The sequence below is a fragment of the Grus americana genome, chromosome Z (assembly GCF_028858705.1).
Source record: "Grus americana isolate bGruAme1 chromosome Z, bGruAme1.mat, whole genome shotgun sequence".
In the NCBI taxonomy this organism is placed as follows: domain Eukaryota; kingdom Metazoa; phylum Chordata; class Aves; order Gruiformes; family Gruidae; genus Grus; species Grus americana.
In genome coordinates, this window is record NC_072891.1 from 11,810,577 (window position 1) to 11,826,335 (window position 15,759).

General features: G+C 47.2%; 2 protein-coding genes across 9 annotated transcripts in view; both read left to right on the forward strand.

Moving 5' to 3' along the window:
• LOC129199234 (phospholipid-transporting ATPase FetA-like) overlaps positions 1–8,080 on the forward strand; it is an 87,376-nt gene extending 79,296 nt beyond the window's left edge. For all 7 annotated transcript variants that reach the window (XM_054809369.1, XM_054809372.1, XM_054809368.1 and 4 more), the window contains 4 exons: positions 263–508; positions 1,372–1,510; positions 3,371–3,501; positions 5,340–8,080. In XM_054809369.1, coding sequence (XP_054665344.1) covers positions 263–508; positions 1,372–1,510; positions 3,371–3,501; positions 5,340–5,561 — 738 coding nt within the window. In that variant the 3' untranslated portion in view covers positions 5,562–8,080. The remainder of the gene's footprint in view (positions 1–262; positions 509–1,371; positions 1,511–3,370; positions 3,502–5,339) is intronic.
• Positions 8,081–8,290: 210 nt separating this feature from the next.
• RUSC2 (RUN and SH3 domain containing 2) overlaps positions 8,291–15,759 on the forward strand; it is a 60,192-nt gene continuing 52,723 nt past the window's right edge. The window contains exon 1 of one of the 2 annotated variants that reach the window (XM_054809365.1): positions 8,291–8,394. The gene's annotated coding sequence lies outside the window, so the exon portion shown is untranslated. The remainder of the gene's footprint in view (positions 8,395–15,759) is intronic. The other variant, XM_054809358.1, reaches the window with a different exon arrangement.

Consider the following 15,759-nt stretch of genomic DNA (forward strand, 5'->3'; position numbering starts at 1 on the left):
AGTCTGCTTAAGATGAGATGTACTTTCATGTTATTTTGCAGCACTTGACAGCTTTCTCAGCACAAGAAAGGTTAAATTCAACATGGAAAATGTGTCTAGGAGCCCTTGGGATGTGGCACGCTTGTCAGCACAACTGAGTGAATTGTGTGCTAAGCCTTTTCTCATGGATATGCATGTCACAGGGACATGGCAACCCTAAGTGGTCTTGTGTGGTCAGCTGGGTAGGTGCCAGCAAACCCGACCATCTCTTGTCTATTTTCAGGATGTGGATGATCGTTGGAGCATGCTGTTTCCTCAGCTTTATGTGCCTGGCCAGCAAAACCTCTATTTTAACAAAACGGTGTTTGTCAAGTGCATGTTGCAAGGGATCTACAGTTCCCTCATTCTCTTCTTCATCCCCTATGGGGCCATGTACAATACAATAAGAAGTGACGGGAAGGCCATTGCTGACTACCAGTCCTTTGCACTGATGGCCCAGACCTGCTTACTGATTGTGGTGTCTGTACAGGTAAGGCATCCCAGGTAATGTTTTAAGGAATTAGTTGTAGTTTTATGAAGGCAGCATCTGGAGGGCCATTTGGGATCTTGTATTTGCTGCTGTATCTTGCATTCTTGCAAAGAAAAAGGTCTCTTGACACCAGATTAGTCTCCTCAGTTCAACACAACAACGGATTTGCATGTTAGGAAAAATCAGAGTGGCAGGAAAGCAGAGTTTTTGCCTTGTGAAGTTTACAGTCACAGCAAACAAAACAGTTAAGGCTGGGAGTAGAGAAGGACTCATTCCAGTTTTATGGGATGGGTTTGAAGCACGGGACTACCTGTCTGCTATCAGGCAGTTATTTATAGGATCCCCACCATGAGGCTGTCTCCGTAGCCTGGCCCAATCAATGATGCAGATGGTAGACCTGCACTTGCTGGAAGAAATTGCTGACTTGGGTGGTGCAAAATTCAAATGATACTAGCAGGAAGAGAGAAATTTCTTAAAAGAAAAGCCAATCAATCATACCTCCCTAGGTAATGGTTTCTGCTGTCTGAGGTCCTGTAGGCTCCTTCTCCTAACTTTCAATGCTAGATCATAGCTTGGGGGTGGGGACATAAGCATGGCTCATTTGATCTTAATATCCTGTCTCCAGTACTGGCCACTGGTGAATGTTTGAGAAGAGTGCAACAACAGTGCAGATGTAGTAATGCTTGCCCTGAGCGGTCTCCCAGCATCCTATGATCTGTGGCTTGATACTTCTTGAGACTTGAATGAATAACAGCCTTGGGAGCAGGGGTACAAAGAAGAGGACAAGATCTCTAGCTGCGTTCAGCACAGATCTGTTAAATAATAAAGGCACTGACAATAGCTGTATTGCTCCATTCTTTCAGATTGGGTTGGACACCTCTTACTGGACAGTTGTGAACCAGTTCTTCATCTGGGGAAGCCTTTCTGTTTACTTTGCTATCACCTTCACCATGTATAGTGATGGCATGTACCTGATCTTCACAGCCTCCTTCCCATTTGTTGGTAAGCCCTGGGACAAATCTGGATTGCACTCAAAATGGGCATACTGCAGGGCTTAAATCTGTTGAGTATTTCTAGTACATGTTATTGCCTTTCTAGAAGCAGTAACAGAATATATTGATGGCCTTTTCTACAAAAAATGCCAGGGTATTTCTGAGGACTGCTGGGAATGCTTATTTTGAATCCCATCCATCCAGGTGAATGTGTGTCACATTCACTTCCTTGCATAAGAATGCACATTCACATGCAGCCACAGGAATGATCCTTTAAATAAACCTACTGAGCTAGCTGGAATGCTTTCTGTGGCTCTTTCATACTCTGTGTCCAGGTGTCCAATTATTACAGGTGTCTAGGAGCATTTTGTTTGCAGAAGGATGAATGTTCATTTGTAAATAAGTTAACATGTTGGTATAGGAAAGCATAGACGTACAACATCCAGTTAGACATGAGAAAAATGCCATGTGATTATGGTGAGCCCTCAGCCAGGTTAAAAGGCAAATTCCCAACAAAAAATTCCAGTGACCACCAGGTCTTTGGGGTTACTCTACATAACAGATTTCTGAACACATGCAAAGGGTGAAGAATAACATCAAAATGAGTCTGTCTCCTGAGACTTCGACCAGAAGGAAAATGAAAACTTAGCCAAGTAATTAAAATGTTTTTAATAGCTCTGTGCATCCACAGCCAATATTGATACAGCATTGTTATGAGATTCTAGTTTTGAAATCCCAGTGCTTTTTGTTTCAAGTGTCAGGTTGATGTATTAATCAATACCTTTATCCAAGACTTGTTCTGCCCATCTTCACTGCAATAACACGATGCTTGGCCATTTTAGAAATATCTGAGATGCAGGTCAGTTGTTGCAATGTATTTTCCAAGCAGATGGTCACATCCACTTTAAGATGGCTTTTAGTATCAAAAGTGCTGAGAGAAGACTGAGTGTCTGTTCAGTTTCCAAAGACAGGTGGTAACTCACTTGCCAGGGATATCTCTGTCTGATGCTCTGTTGATACTGCGTAGGACAAATTAGCCATAATGCTGAGTGCTGCTTAATAAGGTCTCAGTCTGAAACCATTTTTAAGGAAAGTGTTTCTAGTCTGGACTCAGACAACTTGTTTACTTTAATTTCAGTGGAGTTGTATTACAGCAGAATTTGGCCAACTGAAAAGAAAACATTCAGCAACTTTACTGCCAACAACAGCATCATTAAGCCCTGTAATGAGGGTTTTGCAGACTGTTTGGTCTGTCTTACATTCCCTCAGTTTTGGAGGAGCCAGAAGTGAGCACTTGGGTTTCAAAGAAGGTGGCAGTGTCACACCAGCACACAGCAGTTGCTCTGCCAATACACCCATTAGGCCATGTTGTCTGTGCAGACACCCAGAGCAATGCACTCTCCTCTCATAAAGTGCTGTGATCCTATTGTCTACTGAGCAGTCAGAGTCAGTACTCCATATGCTTCAGGAAAAGGTGCTGTAAAGTAAGAAAATAGTGTTCCTCCTTTTGTACTAGAGTCCTGGCAAACAGTGAGAGAGCTGGACAATGCTGAAGAAGGTCTCTTGAGCATTTATATCAATCCTGTGCAGTGATTTGACTCTTTGTAAGGAGATGTCATTCACTATGACATCCCTGTCTCCTTGAGTTGTTGCTGCAGTTGAGTCTGGACATTGCATTTTTCTTTGCTCATCTCAGACAGTGATATTCATGTCGCTGTCTTCTCTACAGCAAGTTGATTTCACTGTTGGAGATGGTGTCTACTTTAGATTTTGGCCACCAAGTGCTTTGGAATCACAGAGGGTAAAAGGTTCAAGTGAATGATGGTAAGAGTGCTGCTGTTATGGTTGTAATCATGCTTTTGTTTTTCAGGTACAGCTCGAAACACCCTCAGCCAACCAAACGTGTGGCTAGCAATGTTCCTCAGCATCACACTCTGTGTGCTGCCTGTGGTTGGCTTTCGATTCCTGAAGGCTCAGTTAAAGCCAACTCCCACCGATAAGGTAAGGAGATACCTTGTTAAACCAGAAATCCTGCTTACTACCACCTAAGCTTTCCATGGAGCCATATTGCAGCAGCCTCAGAGTGTATGTCCCTGTAGGTGAGAGTGCTGCTCTCTGTATGTCTCCTAGTCCCTTGAGAAGGAGGAATGAATTTGGGTTTTGGCACAGTTCAAACCATCTGCAGCTGGGACCAAGGCTGAGATTATTTAGATGTGGATTAGATTGCATGGAGTGAGGAAGCTGCACTATTTTTAGGTGCAGGGTTTAAGTGCTGTGGCTCAGTGGCAAAGGAGTGGCGTGTTTCAGTCCTCCTGCCTTGCTGCCATACAGCTTTTAGCCTGGCAGACCACAGTCCTTCACCCTCCACCCAGGCGTATGTGTTTGCTGGGGACTTTTTGACTTCAGAATTTACTTCATTTGTAGCCAACGGTTATAAGCCCTGTCTGAAACCAGCTGCCCTCCCTGAAACCAGAACATGAGACTATTAGGGCAAGGAGAGGTCAGGAGACATGTTGTGGGCAAAGAGCGGACAGCTCACTGCAGCCAATGGACCCCTCCAGAAGATCAGCATAAACACAGCTCCACGGGCTGGCTTTCGTACAAGAGCATCTGCTAAATGCTGCTGCCACCTGGTGCTTCCTTCCTCTTCCTGCACTGAGCTGCGGACACGAGTGTCTGCGCAGCATGCTCCTCAGTGCTCCTCAGTGGCTGCCCTGGTCATCCTTAGGATGTCTGTGAAGCTCCCTAGTATTCCAGGACTGTTGGAGAATGAGTGAAGAGGAATTCTCAGTCCTTGCAGAGGGAGTAGGTGGGTGCTAGAGAAGACTCCTAGGTAGGGAGGTCCTCAGAATACAGTTAGAGGCAGTTCAGATGTGTAAAAATGGGCTGAGTTGACCCTTCAGTTGAGTAAAAGTCCAACACAGCTGTGGCCCACATCCCAGCCCCAGTGCTTGGGCTGAGCATGTCTCTCTAGTGCAAAATTCCTTTACTTTCCTACCTCCTCTGGGAAATGAATTGTCATGAGAGGAATGTTTGGGTTTCTTGCTGCACCGAGATCCCCAGCTGGAAGCATAAAAGGAACTTAAATACAAGCCTGAAGCTTAGAGAGGCCTTACCTACAGCTGCCACTGTCCAAGCAGGAGGGACAGGGGTCCAGTGGCTGGGGATTCTGCCAAGCCACCAGCACTTAGTACTGGCTTCCTTCCCTTTTGGAAAAGATGCTTGTCCACAGATGATCTTGGTGGCCACGTGGGAGCAGAGAGCCCACTACCTGCAAATAAAGTGCATTAGCTCTTTCTCTTCTGCCAAGGAATATGAGAATCTATGGATCACTGTTCTCATCATAAAAAGCTTTTACATATCAGAGATCCCCTTTAGTAGTCTGTTTCCTAGATTAAGTATGAGCCAATTTTTAAATGTTTCCTCATTTTCTGGATTTTTTTACTATTGAGGTAACTATCAGATTTTGGGTTATTTGACTGAGGTGCCCAAAAGAGCTGCAGTACTACCCAACCAAGGCATCAGAGCTGCAGTAATACCCAACCAAGGCTGTGCAGAACAATACACTGAAATCATCCCCTCCCAAGTCTTACAGATGACACTTCCATTAACACCTTCTAGAGTAAGATTTGCTTTTCCTTTTACCAGACTGCCATCCTGTGCTGCCAGTTTAGTTCCTGCTCTGCAACCCCTCCTGCCACCCCCGTTTTGTCAATCATTTTTTATTCTGTTTCCCTCTTTGTTTCCCTGCTACTGTTTCCTGTTCTTTGCTCCTCATTTACTGTGCTTGTGAATAATGATGCACTTCCCACTTTTTCCATCTTATTTTCTGATTTCAGGTCCTGCTCAAGATCAAAGAAGCCAAAAAGAGGCCACCTCCACCCTCACCCAAGAGACGCCTGCGTCGGACCAGCACCCGCCGCTCCGGCTATGCCTTTTCCCATCAGCATGGCTTTGGAGCACTCATTATGTCTGGGAGAAACATGCGGCCAAAATCACCTTTTGCCACAACGGGAACGTTTTCACCAAATAGTGACAAATATAAACACAAAGGACTATAAAAAAAAAAAAAAAAAAAAAGACAAAAACCCCAACAAAGCAAACCAAAGTAAAGGGCTGTCAGGAGAGGAGGCTGTGCTCCCTGCGGAGCACCAAGCTGGTGGCTGCCTAGAAATCTGCCCTCTGGGCTAGCAAATCAAGGACTTGGGCCTTTCACCCACGTGCACTCTCTGACTTGAGCTTCTCTAGTTGCAAAGATGTGTGCTGCTGCCAGGCAAGGTGGGCAGGGTGAATTAGAGCTGTTGTATGCTATCCCAGAGGGCCTCCCTCAAAAACAGAGAACATGCAAGAGGCATCTCCGCTCCCTGAGATCATTCATAATGTTGTGGGTTGTTTTTTTCTCCCTTTAAGTACATACCTCAGAGCAAAGAGAAGTCCAAACTGAGAAAAAGACTGAATTGGCGATGTCTTTCTCATTCACGTGCCTTTGTTTCTGTCATGAATCCACTCTGGGCCATCTTACTGGGGTGACAGCATTGGCCCCAGTTACGCCTTAGGTCCAGCCACACAACCCTCAAATCCCTAATCTTTGTAATATGTGTAATTTTGTAGCCTTTTGACTGTACACAGGCACTTTGGAAGGCATGAGTTGGAAATAACTTCCTTCCAAACTAACGGTTAATCCAGTTTCTCAAGAGATGGCCAGTTCCCAAACACCACCCTCTTCCCACATCTGCAGGCTGTTGGGAAGTGCTGCAAGCTCAGAGTTGGTCAAGGGACAAGGACTTGACATTCATCAGCCTGCCCTGTTTTATCTGCATTGCAAATCTGCTCTTGTAAAAGATCATTGTCCTCAGAGCCCTCTCAGGTTTTGTTCCTGGGCACCAGCCATTTCATTTAGACTTAAAATAAAAGGGCAGAAGCAGCTCATGCTCCCATATGGATCAAGCCATAAAACCTGGCCCTGAGAAGCCCGTGTCATGGTTAGGGCTCATCTGAGCTGCCAGCACCAGGTGTCTCCCACCATAAGAGACTGAGGCACACGCACATCTGACTCGATGGAGATCACACAAGTGCTATCAGAGGCAGAGCTATTTCTTGGCTAGCGTGGGGTGTCCTGCCCTTTGCACTGAGCTTGCTTGTGTCAAGGATGAAGTGTGACCTGGTGGCTCCCTCACCCTCCTCGATGAGCGGTGTGGTCAAGTTTCAGAGCAGCTTAGCGAGGGCTCGGGGGCCTCTGCAGAGTTCCTCTGTGCTGGGCTAATATTTTCTTTGGGAACAGTTCATCTGTCAATCACGGGTTGCAGAGAGCTGAAAATCCTATCAATGTGGCTGCTAGCAGAGGGACTTCAGATGCACAGACACAGCCAAAGATGTGGTGATCCTGAGGGACTGCGATTTGCTCACTGTTTTGTTACACCAGCTCCACAATCAGCGGGGTTACTGGGTGCAAGGCCAGCATGGCAGCCCGAGAGTCTGTCCTGCCAACGCTGCTGAGCTGTCTAAATGGAGCTTTTTTGTGCAAAGGATTAAGCAGCGTTGGCTGTTACAATTTTTTCGTCTCCTTTATACAAATTTAGACTCCTTCCTTATTTAGAATTAGATTTTTTTGCACAGTAACTATCTGGTATTTATTGGGAACTCTTTGCCTTGAGTCTCTGAGGTATCAGTGGAGGCAACGTATGATGGCAACAGGCTTGGCACGTCCCCATTTCATCCGGTCTGTGTATAACACGTTTCTGCCTGTGGTCCCAGTTTCAGCAGTTACTACGTAAGATTGTTTAAGCTCTAATAGAAGGTTTCATCTCCCTGCGTTTATCTCAGCACAGAAAAAAAACCCTCCAGTCTGTTGCACCTGCTGCTTTGGGAGGCTCATTGCAAACTGTGGTATTAAATTTCAGCGTAGCTAGGGCAAAACTAGAGCTGGGACTGGATCCAGACTTCAGCAGCCAGGAGCTGCTTGCTAGGAAAGGACCAAATTCCAACCCGGTGATCTCCCCTGCAAGCAGATACCTAAGTGAGAGCCTGCACCCTGACTGATGAAAGCGCTGTGGATAGTTAGAGCTTACCACAGCCCTCTGATTTACCATTCGCTTTGCAGAGACAGTCATGGCTTTCTGAGCAGGATTATGTCTTTCACAGTCAGCCTCCCTGAGGCTAGAGGAAAAAGGAGAATTTATGCAGGTAAGCAGACATCCCCACGATACCCAGACTGGTCTGTGGGCCAAGAGTTCTATCAAAGCTGTTCCTAGCATGTAATTCAGCAGAATATAATGCCGAGCAGCAGAGGCAGACCTTTTGCTGACAGAGCAAGGCAACTCTGAGACTGCCTCATTCTTTTCATATGGTTTACGTGCAAAGCACTCACCTTCTGGCGAAAGGGAACTTGCAAATGCTGCATAGGACGTGTAGGGGATAATAGATTTGCTGGTGAACTCGAACCAGATACAAATATTTCAAAAAAAAATTTGACAAGATCAGCATTTGAAACATATCAGCTGGCAGTGATGTCTGTCCTACATCACTCCTGATTTTGTAAAATATTTTTTTTTAAATAAAAAGAGAATATTGGGATGACCAATTCCTTGCCAGTCTGCTAATTGATCAAAGGTGTTTATAACCAGATGCGTTACATTGTTCCTGGACTTCCTAAAGCAGGAGGGGAGGATCTGCGTGAGGACGGATCTGAGACGATCGCGCTTTTCCTACCATATCCGTCACTTGGGAAACAATCCAGTTTCCCAAACTTTGCATCCCACCAGGGATGTTTTTAAGAGGAAACTTAGAGGAAACGGTAGACATCCTCAGACAGAGGATCGGACTCGCTAGGGGCGGGCAGCGCCGAGATCCCGCCCCGCCGTCCGACTGTAAACAGCGGAGCGGTGCGGGCGGACGGTAAGGGGCGGCGGGCGGCGGGCGGCGGGCGGCGGGCGGCGGGCGGCGGGCGGCGGGCGGCGGGCGGCGGGCGGCGGGCGGCGGGCGGCGGGCGGCGGGCGGCGGGCGGCGGCGACCGCCGCCGCCCGCCGCCACCGCCCACCGCCGCCGCCTCCTACGGGATGGGGTGGGGTGGGGGGCTCGATTTCATTACGTGTCCGGAGCCTAGAACCCTGCGGGGGGGGTTCGGTATTTCTCGTGTGCGCCGTGCTCGGCTCGTGTGTGTGTGTGTGTGTGTGTGTCAGACTTCGTGTCATCGGTAATGCAATGTCTGGAGATGATGATTTCGTCTTTTATGAAGCTCTTGTATTTGATAGATGTGTCAAAAATTAATCCCCAAAATGTGGTTTGGGTTTGGGTTTTTTGTTTTTTGTTTTTTTTTTTTTCACCCTCTTTTTCTCATTATTCCATAATATAGGGGCTCATGGTTTGAACACTGTTCTGCTGTAGCACCCAAATAACTTGCCAGCCTAACGGGCAGCAGTTTCGGGATCGAGAATGAAAATGTTTTGATGATAACCAGTGATGATACAGTTACTTTTCCTACACTGTAGCAGAGGAGGACTTAGACTCTCCCTGAACCCAACAGGGCTACACAGAGCAACCTCTGCCGCTAATAGTGTGGAGCATCAGCTGTTTTGGGGCAGAGGCACCTGCAGGGTGTTTTACATGGCCAACCGCAACACCTGCATTCCTGCTCTTGCTTTATCTGTGTGCATCCACACAACTCTTCCACTGACCTGTAGCCTGGAAGTCATCACTCATGGGCAGCTCTTACGGAATGGGAGGGCAAAGGAGCACTGCATGCTTGCTCCAGGTTCTCCAACTGGAGTGATCCTCAGCAAGGTCTGTTGTAAAAAAGGAGCTGTCTGAATAACGACCTGTGCTAATTACCAGCCAGGAACAAAAACAGGAGCATAAGGGAAGTCTTGGATACCTGTGGGCAGAGGTGCTGAGTCCTATAACCCCATCAGACCACTGATAAAACTTCATCCTAAAAGCTGGGGAGCTTTCTGTTCTGATGGTTGATTTCTTTCTCCCCCTCTAATTTTCGGCCCAAATGCGTTCACAGTGCATTTATTCTCTTGTTGTCGTGCCAGCGCTATCCTCTTGCTTCAGCAGTTTTGTTTGTCTCCTGTGATATATTTAGAGAGCAATTCTATCCGCTCTCTGCCTACATTTGGCTAGGGTAAACAAGCCAGGCTCTTAAGTTTCTTCTTGTTTGATAGGTTTTCTGTTTCCCCCAGGCCCTTTCTGCACCTGTTAATTTGAGTTTATAATTTTTAAATGTGGGCGTCCAGATTTTTTTTTTTTTTTTTTTTTGTATGATGCTCTTGTCATCAGTGCCTGTACAATAGCACTGGTATTACACTGCCTTGTCTAGACTGCATTTGCTTTTCTTATGACCTCATCATCTCTGTGATCCCTAATGCAGTTTTAGTGGTTGTTTTTCCTAATTTTACTGTGAATATGCACAATTGGTAGCTAAATTGTGTTAGCTAAATAAATACCTCTTGTCTATCACTGTCTCACGCCAGATAAAGTGATGAGGATCTGAAGTCATCGTAGCATAAGTCTGTGCACGTTGATGCTTTAAGGTGGTGCCTTGTCCTCAGGGGCAAGCTTTTCCCATGAGGGCTGGCAAGGGCTCTTTACTACATCCACTTAACGTGTTGGCCAATGTAAATATGCTGGACTGAGGGAGCTGTCATTCCTCCTAGCAAAGGTGAGTTCCCAGCCTCAGCTCCCTGTCCAGGAGCCACCTCTAGCCCTCTTCCAGTGACAGGGGACTGGGTTGCTGCAGGGGTGGACATGATGCAGGGCTTGGAAGAAGGGCACGGAGCCCTGCAGCCTGGGCTCGGCCCTCAAGTGCTTCTGGCCATAGCTGCAGCTCAGCCACTCTTCGGCTTTTCCAAAGCTAGTCTTCTGCTGCCCTACTTTTTATAATTTGCTCAGAAGTAGACAGTGTTTTTCTCTGCCTGGCACTACGAAGGAGCAACCTCTCTCCTGTCGCTCCCAGCTTGAGGAGAAGTGGTTTTTCATACACCCACCCACCCCCTTTCTCCTGCCTGCCTCTGCTGCTGGGTGGAGCTGGCTGTACTGAGCTGCCAGCTCCCTGCCTTTCCCCACAATGCTGAGCTCTCTGCCAGACTTTTCAGCTATAAATGGATCTGGCCTTTTCCAACCCCCCTCCTGACACCAGGAGATGTTGCGGGAAATCGGAGCAGGGCCAGGCTTCCTCTGAATTAGGAAAACATATGATCCAACCACTGGCTTTTCATAGGTTTTCTGGAAGCATCATGCCTGGCTTTGCAGGGAGCAGCCTGTGCCCCGGTGAGGGCTGTGCTGCTGCATTGCTTGTTTGCACTGCGAGAGTGGTTATTCCCAGACCTGAATGCAAAACTCAGGCAGAGCTACAGGTGCTATCTCCGTGCATCACCCCACAAACAAAGCGCCCTCTGATCTGAGTTGTTGTGTCTCAAGGGAAGGCCCATGTTTTTGTTACTGACTGCATCCTGCTTCCACATCCGTATTAGGCATTTAATAAAAGAAGCCTGGCTTTTGAACATAATGAACAACCCCGTTTCCCTCCCTTAACTTTGGTATTTATGGGAGAGATCCTGGGATCTTTTAAGCTTTATTGCGTTCCCCTCCCCTGAGAGGCACGGAGGATCAGCATCTTCTTGTTCAGCAGCGAACTGGGGCCTGAGGTATGCAGACCAAGGTGACTCAGGGAGTCAGTAGCTGCCCTGAATTTTAAACTGAAGTCTTTTGTGTAATCTGAAGTAGAGTGCTACCCTCCATCAGCCCTGCAGGCATCCAGGCCATTCATTCCATGTAGAGTACAGGTCTGTATTTAGAAAACTAATTTGTACTCTCATGTTGAGAAACTGTAGTCTGAAAGTCTCCTAGTTCATGTGCTTCATAGAAGCTGCTGGGCCAGGTTCCAGTCTGGTGACCTTTTGCTGGCGGCTGTGGGTTTGCATCCTTTGGGCTTAGATAGCAACACCTAGAGCAGCTGCTTCAGAGGCTTCCTTACCTCCTGGCAAACCTTTGGGCTGTGGATAAGGGAACATACAATATTGAAAAGGTGCAAGCCTGGTTTGTGCTTGTCTGATATTCTGCCAGCAGTTCTGCTTCTGGTTCAGTTTTTGCTGTGGCAGCAGATGCTGTCTGACTCTTCTTCCTGTGCAGCACGCTTGGTATCCTGAGCTTTCTCTACCCAGTGGCCTGGTTGTGTTGCCTGTTGGATGGGTTGGTGGAGCTTCTGACTGGGCAGTGTGCCATGGGCAATGTGCAGGAATAGATTTGTTCTCTTTTTCTGTGAGCTAGAGAAAGTAATATCCCAGACCAGGATATTACATAGGGATTATTGTTCACTGAAACCTCCTTTCTGTCTTTCTGCTGGGATTGCAGGCAATATTTTGTGTGAAACAGATGAGGGATAGATGAAGTGCCTCCTTCACCCTTCTCCACGCCATCAAGCTGCTGCGTGGCAAGGGTACCTCTGAGCTCTGGGAATAAATGAAACAAAGATACTGTGTGCAGTTGTAGCTACCTGATGCTCTTTCCTGTGGTAAGCTCTGCGGAACCTGGACCAGGCATCAGATCCTGCTGGTTTGCCAGCTCAACTTGGGAGTCCTTCAGGGTAAACTTGGCAGGAAGGAGTTCTGCCTGGCATATCCCTCCCAGGTATTCAGGGAGGCTGGTTACCCCAATTCTGCTTGGCCTTACGCAATCTGCCTTCTGCTGTAATTCCCAGTTCTTCACCAAAACCCTGCACGCATAGCAGTGTGTTTTCTGAGGTTTGCTGGGTATAGGTCTCTGTTCCTCTGATTCTGTAATGTGAAGCCTCGTTGGGGTTTTGCTTGTGATGTCTGCTGCTCATGTGAAGTCCACAGTTTCTCCCCTTCCTCTTTCTTGTGTGTGCTTCCCTGGACTGGGAATATTGGTTTCCACAATTCACATCTGTTGTGCCTAGTATTTGTTGAGAATCTTTGTAGTCCTTCAGCCTTGGCCTGGACTCTGCACTTCCAACTGAGTCCTCAGTGGAGCTGTGGATGGGAGCGTGTGTCCATCAGCCAGCACGGACAGGTTCTTCTAGGGATCCTTGGCAGAATGATGATGGCACGAAATCATAGTTACAATTAAAGCTTTATTTTGTTAACGGGTTCCTGGTGCCCAGGAACCTTGAGGCTGGTAGGGAGAGGAAGAAGAAAACTGTTTCATTCGTCTGCTTGGAGCACAGCACCTTCAGGACCTGATAATGAGGGGAAAGGAATGAATACGTGACCCGCTCGGTCACAGAGAATGGCTGCTCACCTGATAACATGGCGTTAGCTGTGCTAACCACATTGCCAGGGGTCAGGAGAAGAGGGGACCGGTCACACCGTGTCCTCCTCAGGACTGCTTTTGTCTGAACAGTCTCCCCATGTGCAGCTTTTGGGCTGCTGTTACAAATGTTCTGCTGACAGGACTATCTGTCTGGCACAACCTGCATAGGCTGCTGTTGGAGGACGTGGCCTTAGGATGCTTTCAGCCGCTCTGCTAGTTCAATTGCTTTGCAGAAAACTATGCACTACAGTGGTAGTGTCTCTTGGGTGACTCGTTCATGTTCTTCACGAGGAGAACTTCTTGTTGGCTGGTTTCACAATGGCTGGTTCAAGCTGTGCCAGGATCCTCCACGAGCGCCCAGGCAAGACACTGGTTCAGATGGTCATGTGTGAGTGCAAATTTGATATGCTGCTAATCTCATTCCAGTGCTGGGGTGTGGAGTGTGGTTGTCCTACTGCTGCAATGGTTGTGCTGCCATATACACAGCGTTGAGACTGTGCCTGGCAAAGCCTGTGGAGTATCTGGTCAGATGTCTACTTGCGCATGGCCCTGTGTCAGCACAAGTTCAGGTGCAGACCACGAGCATTAGAGCTCCACAGCTCCTTGAATCAGGCCACAGTGGGTCATCTCACTGAGATCGAGCATCCTTGGTCACTTGTGCTTCGAGCACTCCTTGCCAAACAGAATCCCAGAATCCCAGAACAGCAGCAGTTGGAAAGGAGCTCTGGAGACCATCTAGTCCAGCCCCCTGCTAAAGCAGCATCACCCAGAGCAGGTTGCACAGGATCGCGTCCAGGCGGGTTTTGAATCTCTCCAGAGAAGGAGACTCCACAGCCTCTCTGGGCAGCCTGTCCCAGTGCTCTGTCACCCTCAGAGTGGTGAAGTTCTTCCTCACGTTCAGATGGAACTTCCTGTGTTCCAGTTTGTGCCCGTTGCCCCTTGTCCTGTCACTGGGCACCACAGAGAAGAGTCTGGCCCCATCCTCTTGACACCCACCCTTTAGGTATCTATAAGTGCTGATGAGATCCCCTCTCAGTCTTCTCTTCTCCAGACTAAACAGCCCCAGCTCTCTCAGTCTGCCCTCATATGAGAGAAGCTCCAGTGCCCTAATCAAGGGATTGCAATGCATCAAAGCTCTGCTACCTGCAGTGCCTGGGTCCAGCCGGGATATCTATGGAACACATCCTGTGCAACAAATCTAGCTATAGTTTGGAAGGTGGAGTGAAGACTAATTTTCTGATGATTCTAAGTTAGTCAGGGTAGTTGGTTTGAAAACTGCATGAAGAATTACAGGAGTATGTTGCAAAACTATTAGCATGATAAAACAGCAAATGGGATTCCATGCTGATAAATGCCACAACTTTATGCATGTAATGGTGATTTGTGAACAGTTTCTCACTGCCCACAAGAAGCAGCCCTTTGGAGTCACTGTGGATTGTTATCTGAGCTCATCAGCAAAATGTTCAGCTGTAGCCAAAAAGGCAGACCTCACACTGGAAATCAGAATAAATAAAAAAATGCTGGTATGTATTCTTTTATACTTAGGTATACAGTCACATTGTGACAGCATCTTGCGTAGACCTAGATGTGATACAGAAAAGGGGAATGAGGATGGTTACAGGACTAGAATAGCTTCTGTAGGAAGAGAGATTAAACCAGGAAAAGTAGAAGATAGTGGGAGAGAGTAAAGGCCTATAAAATAGTGTACAGTGGGGAGAAGTTCAATCAGGAATGACCTTACTCAACTTTGCCATTTCTCATAGCACAGAAGCAGCACATCCAGCAAAATTATTTATTAGGCAGGAGGTTAAGGAAGTCCTTTTTCAACACAGTTGATTTGCAGAACATGTTGCTACGAGATGGCATGAAGGCTGAAAATATACACAGATTCCAAAAGGAACCAGACACCTCAATGGCAGATGTGTTTCAGTGGCTGTTAAACATGGTGCTCAGTGTGCAGCCTCCAGCTCTAGAAGTTCCTTGACTGCTGATTGTTGCAGGGTGGCAGAGTATGCCTTAGGACAGATCACTCTGTACTCTATGCTATGTATATGCCAGTGCCAAAATGTCAAACATAGGGCACTAGACCAGTAGAGTTGTTGGTGTGACTCAATACTGTGGTTCTTGTTACCAGAACACGCTGAAACAGTGGGGTGAAAATGAACAGAATTGGTTTTGAGCACTTCTGTTCTAATGGCTCTCCTGTGGAAGTTATGCACAGATTTTCTTATGTCTTTTATTAGCAAATCTGAAAGCACCTGCAGGAGAAAGGTGCAGGCATAGCCCACCAGCTCAGTGTGCCAGACACTGTGGTGGCTGCAGACTATGCCAGCACAGCAACTTCTGCCCAGCCTGCCACGTGAGATGCCTGGCGTGAGCTGTCCGGTCCTATCTTTGCTCCCCCTTGCCTTCTGATTAGGATCTGGTTTATGTCCTGATGAAATAAAATCTGGATTCTTAGAGCCTCTTCATATAACTGTGGGTGTTCTTGTTATCCATCCAAATGTCTCGTCCTACGGCCAGGGGAAGAGCAGGCTATTGCGAATTCTATTGTGAATTCCACTATCCTTTCCAAGTCCTATGTTGCAATTTCCTTCACAGTCTAAGTAGCAAAATGTCTCCAGTCTCTCTCCTCCCTGAGAACTGGGAAAGGCTGGAACTGCACTGCCTTGAAAAGTCTGTTTGCTGATGTGCCTTAGATGCTCATTTCAGCAGCAACAGCAGAGCCACTGTTACTTGCCGCTCACCTCATTGAAAACTTACCAGACCAATGGGTTTTTTTGTGAAAGCTGGCTGAGGCTGTAGCAAAAGCAACCAGACAGTAATGGGCATATGATTTTTGTCTGCCATTCAGCTTGCTGAAGGAGGATTCTTAACAGCTTAAGCCTGAGCCTGGTATCACAGTGAGATTTTGGCATCACTGGACTCAGAATCCAGTCATAATGTTATTTCTGCCTTGTTCCATGAGCCCAAATCCATACACTCACGAGC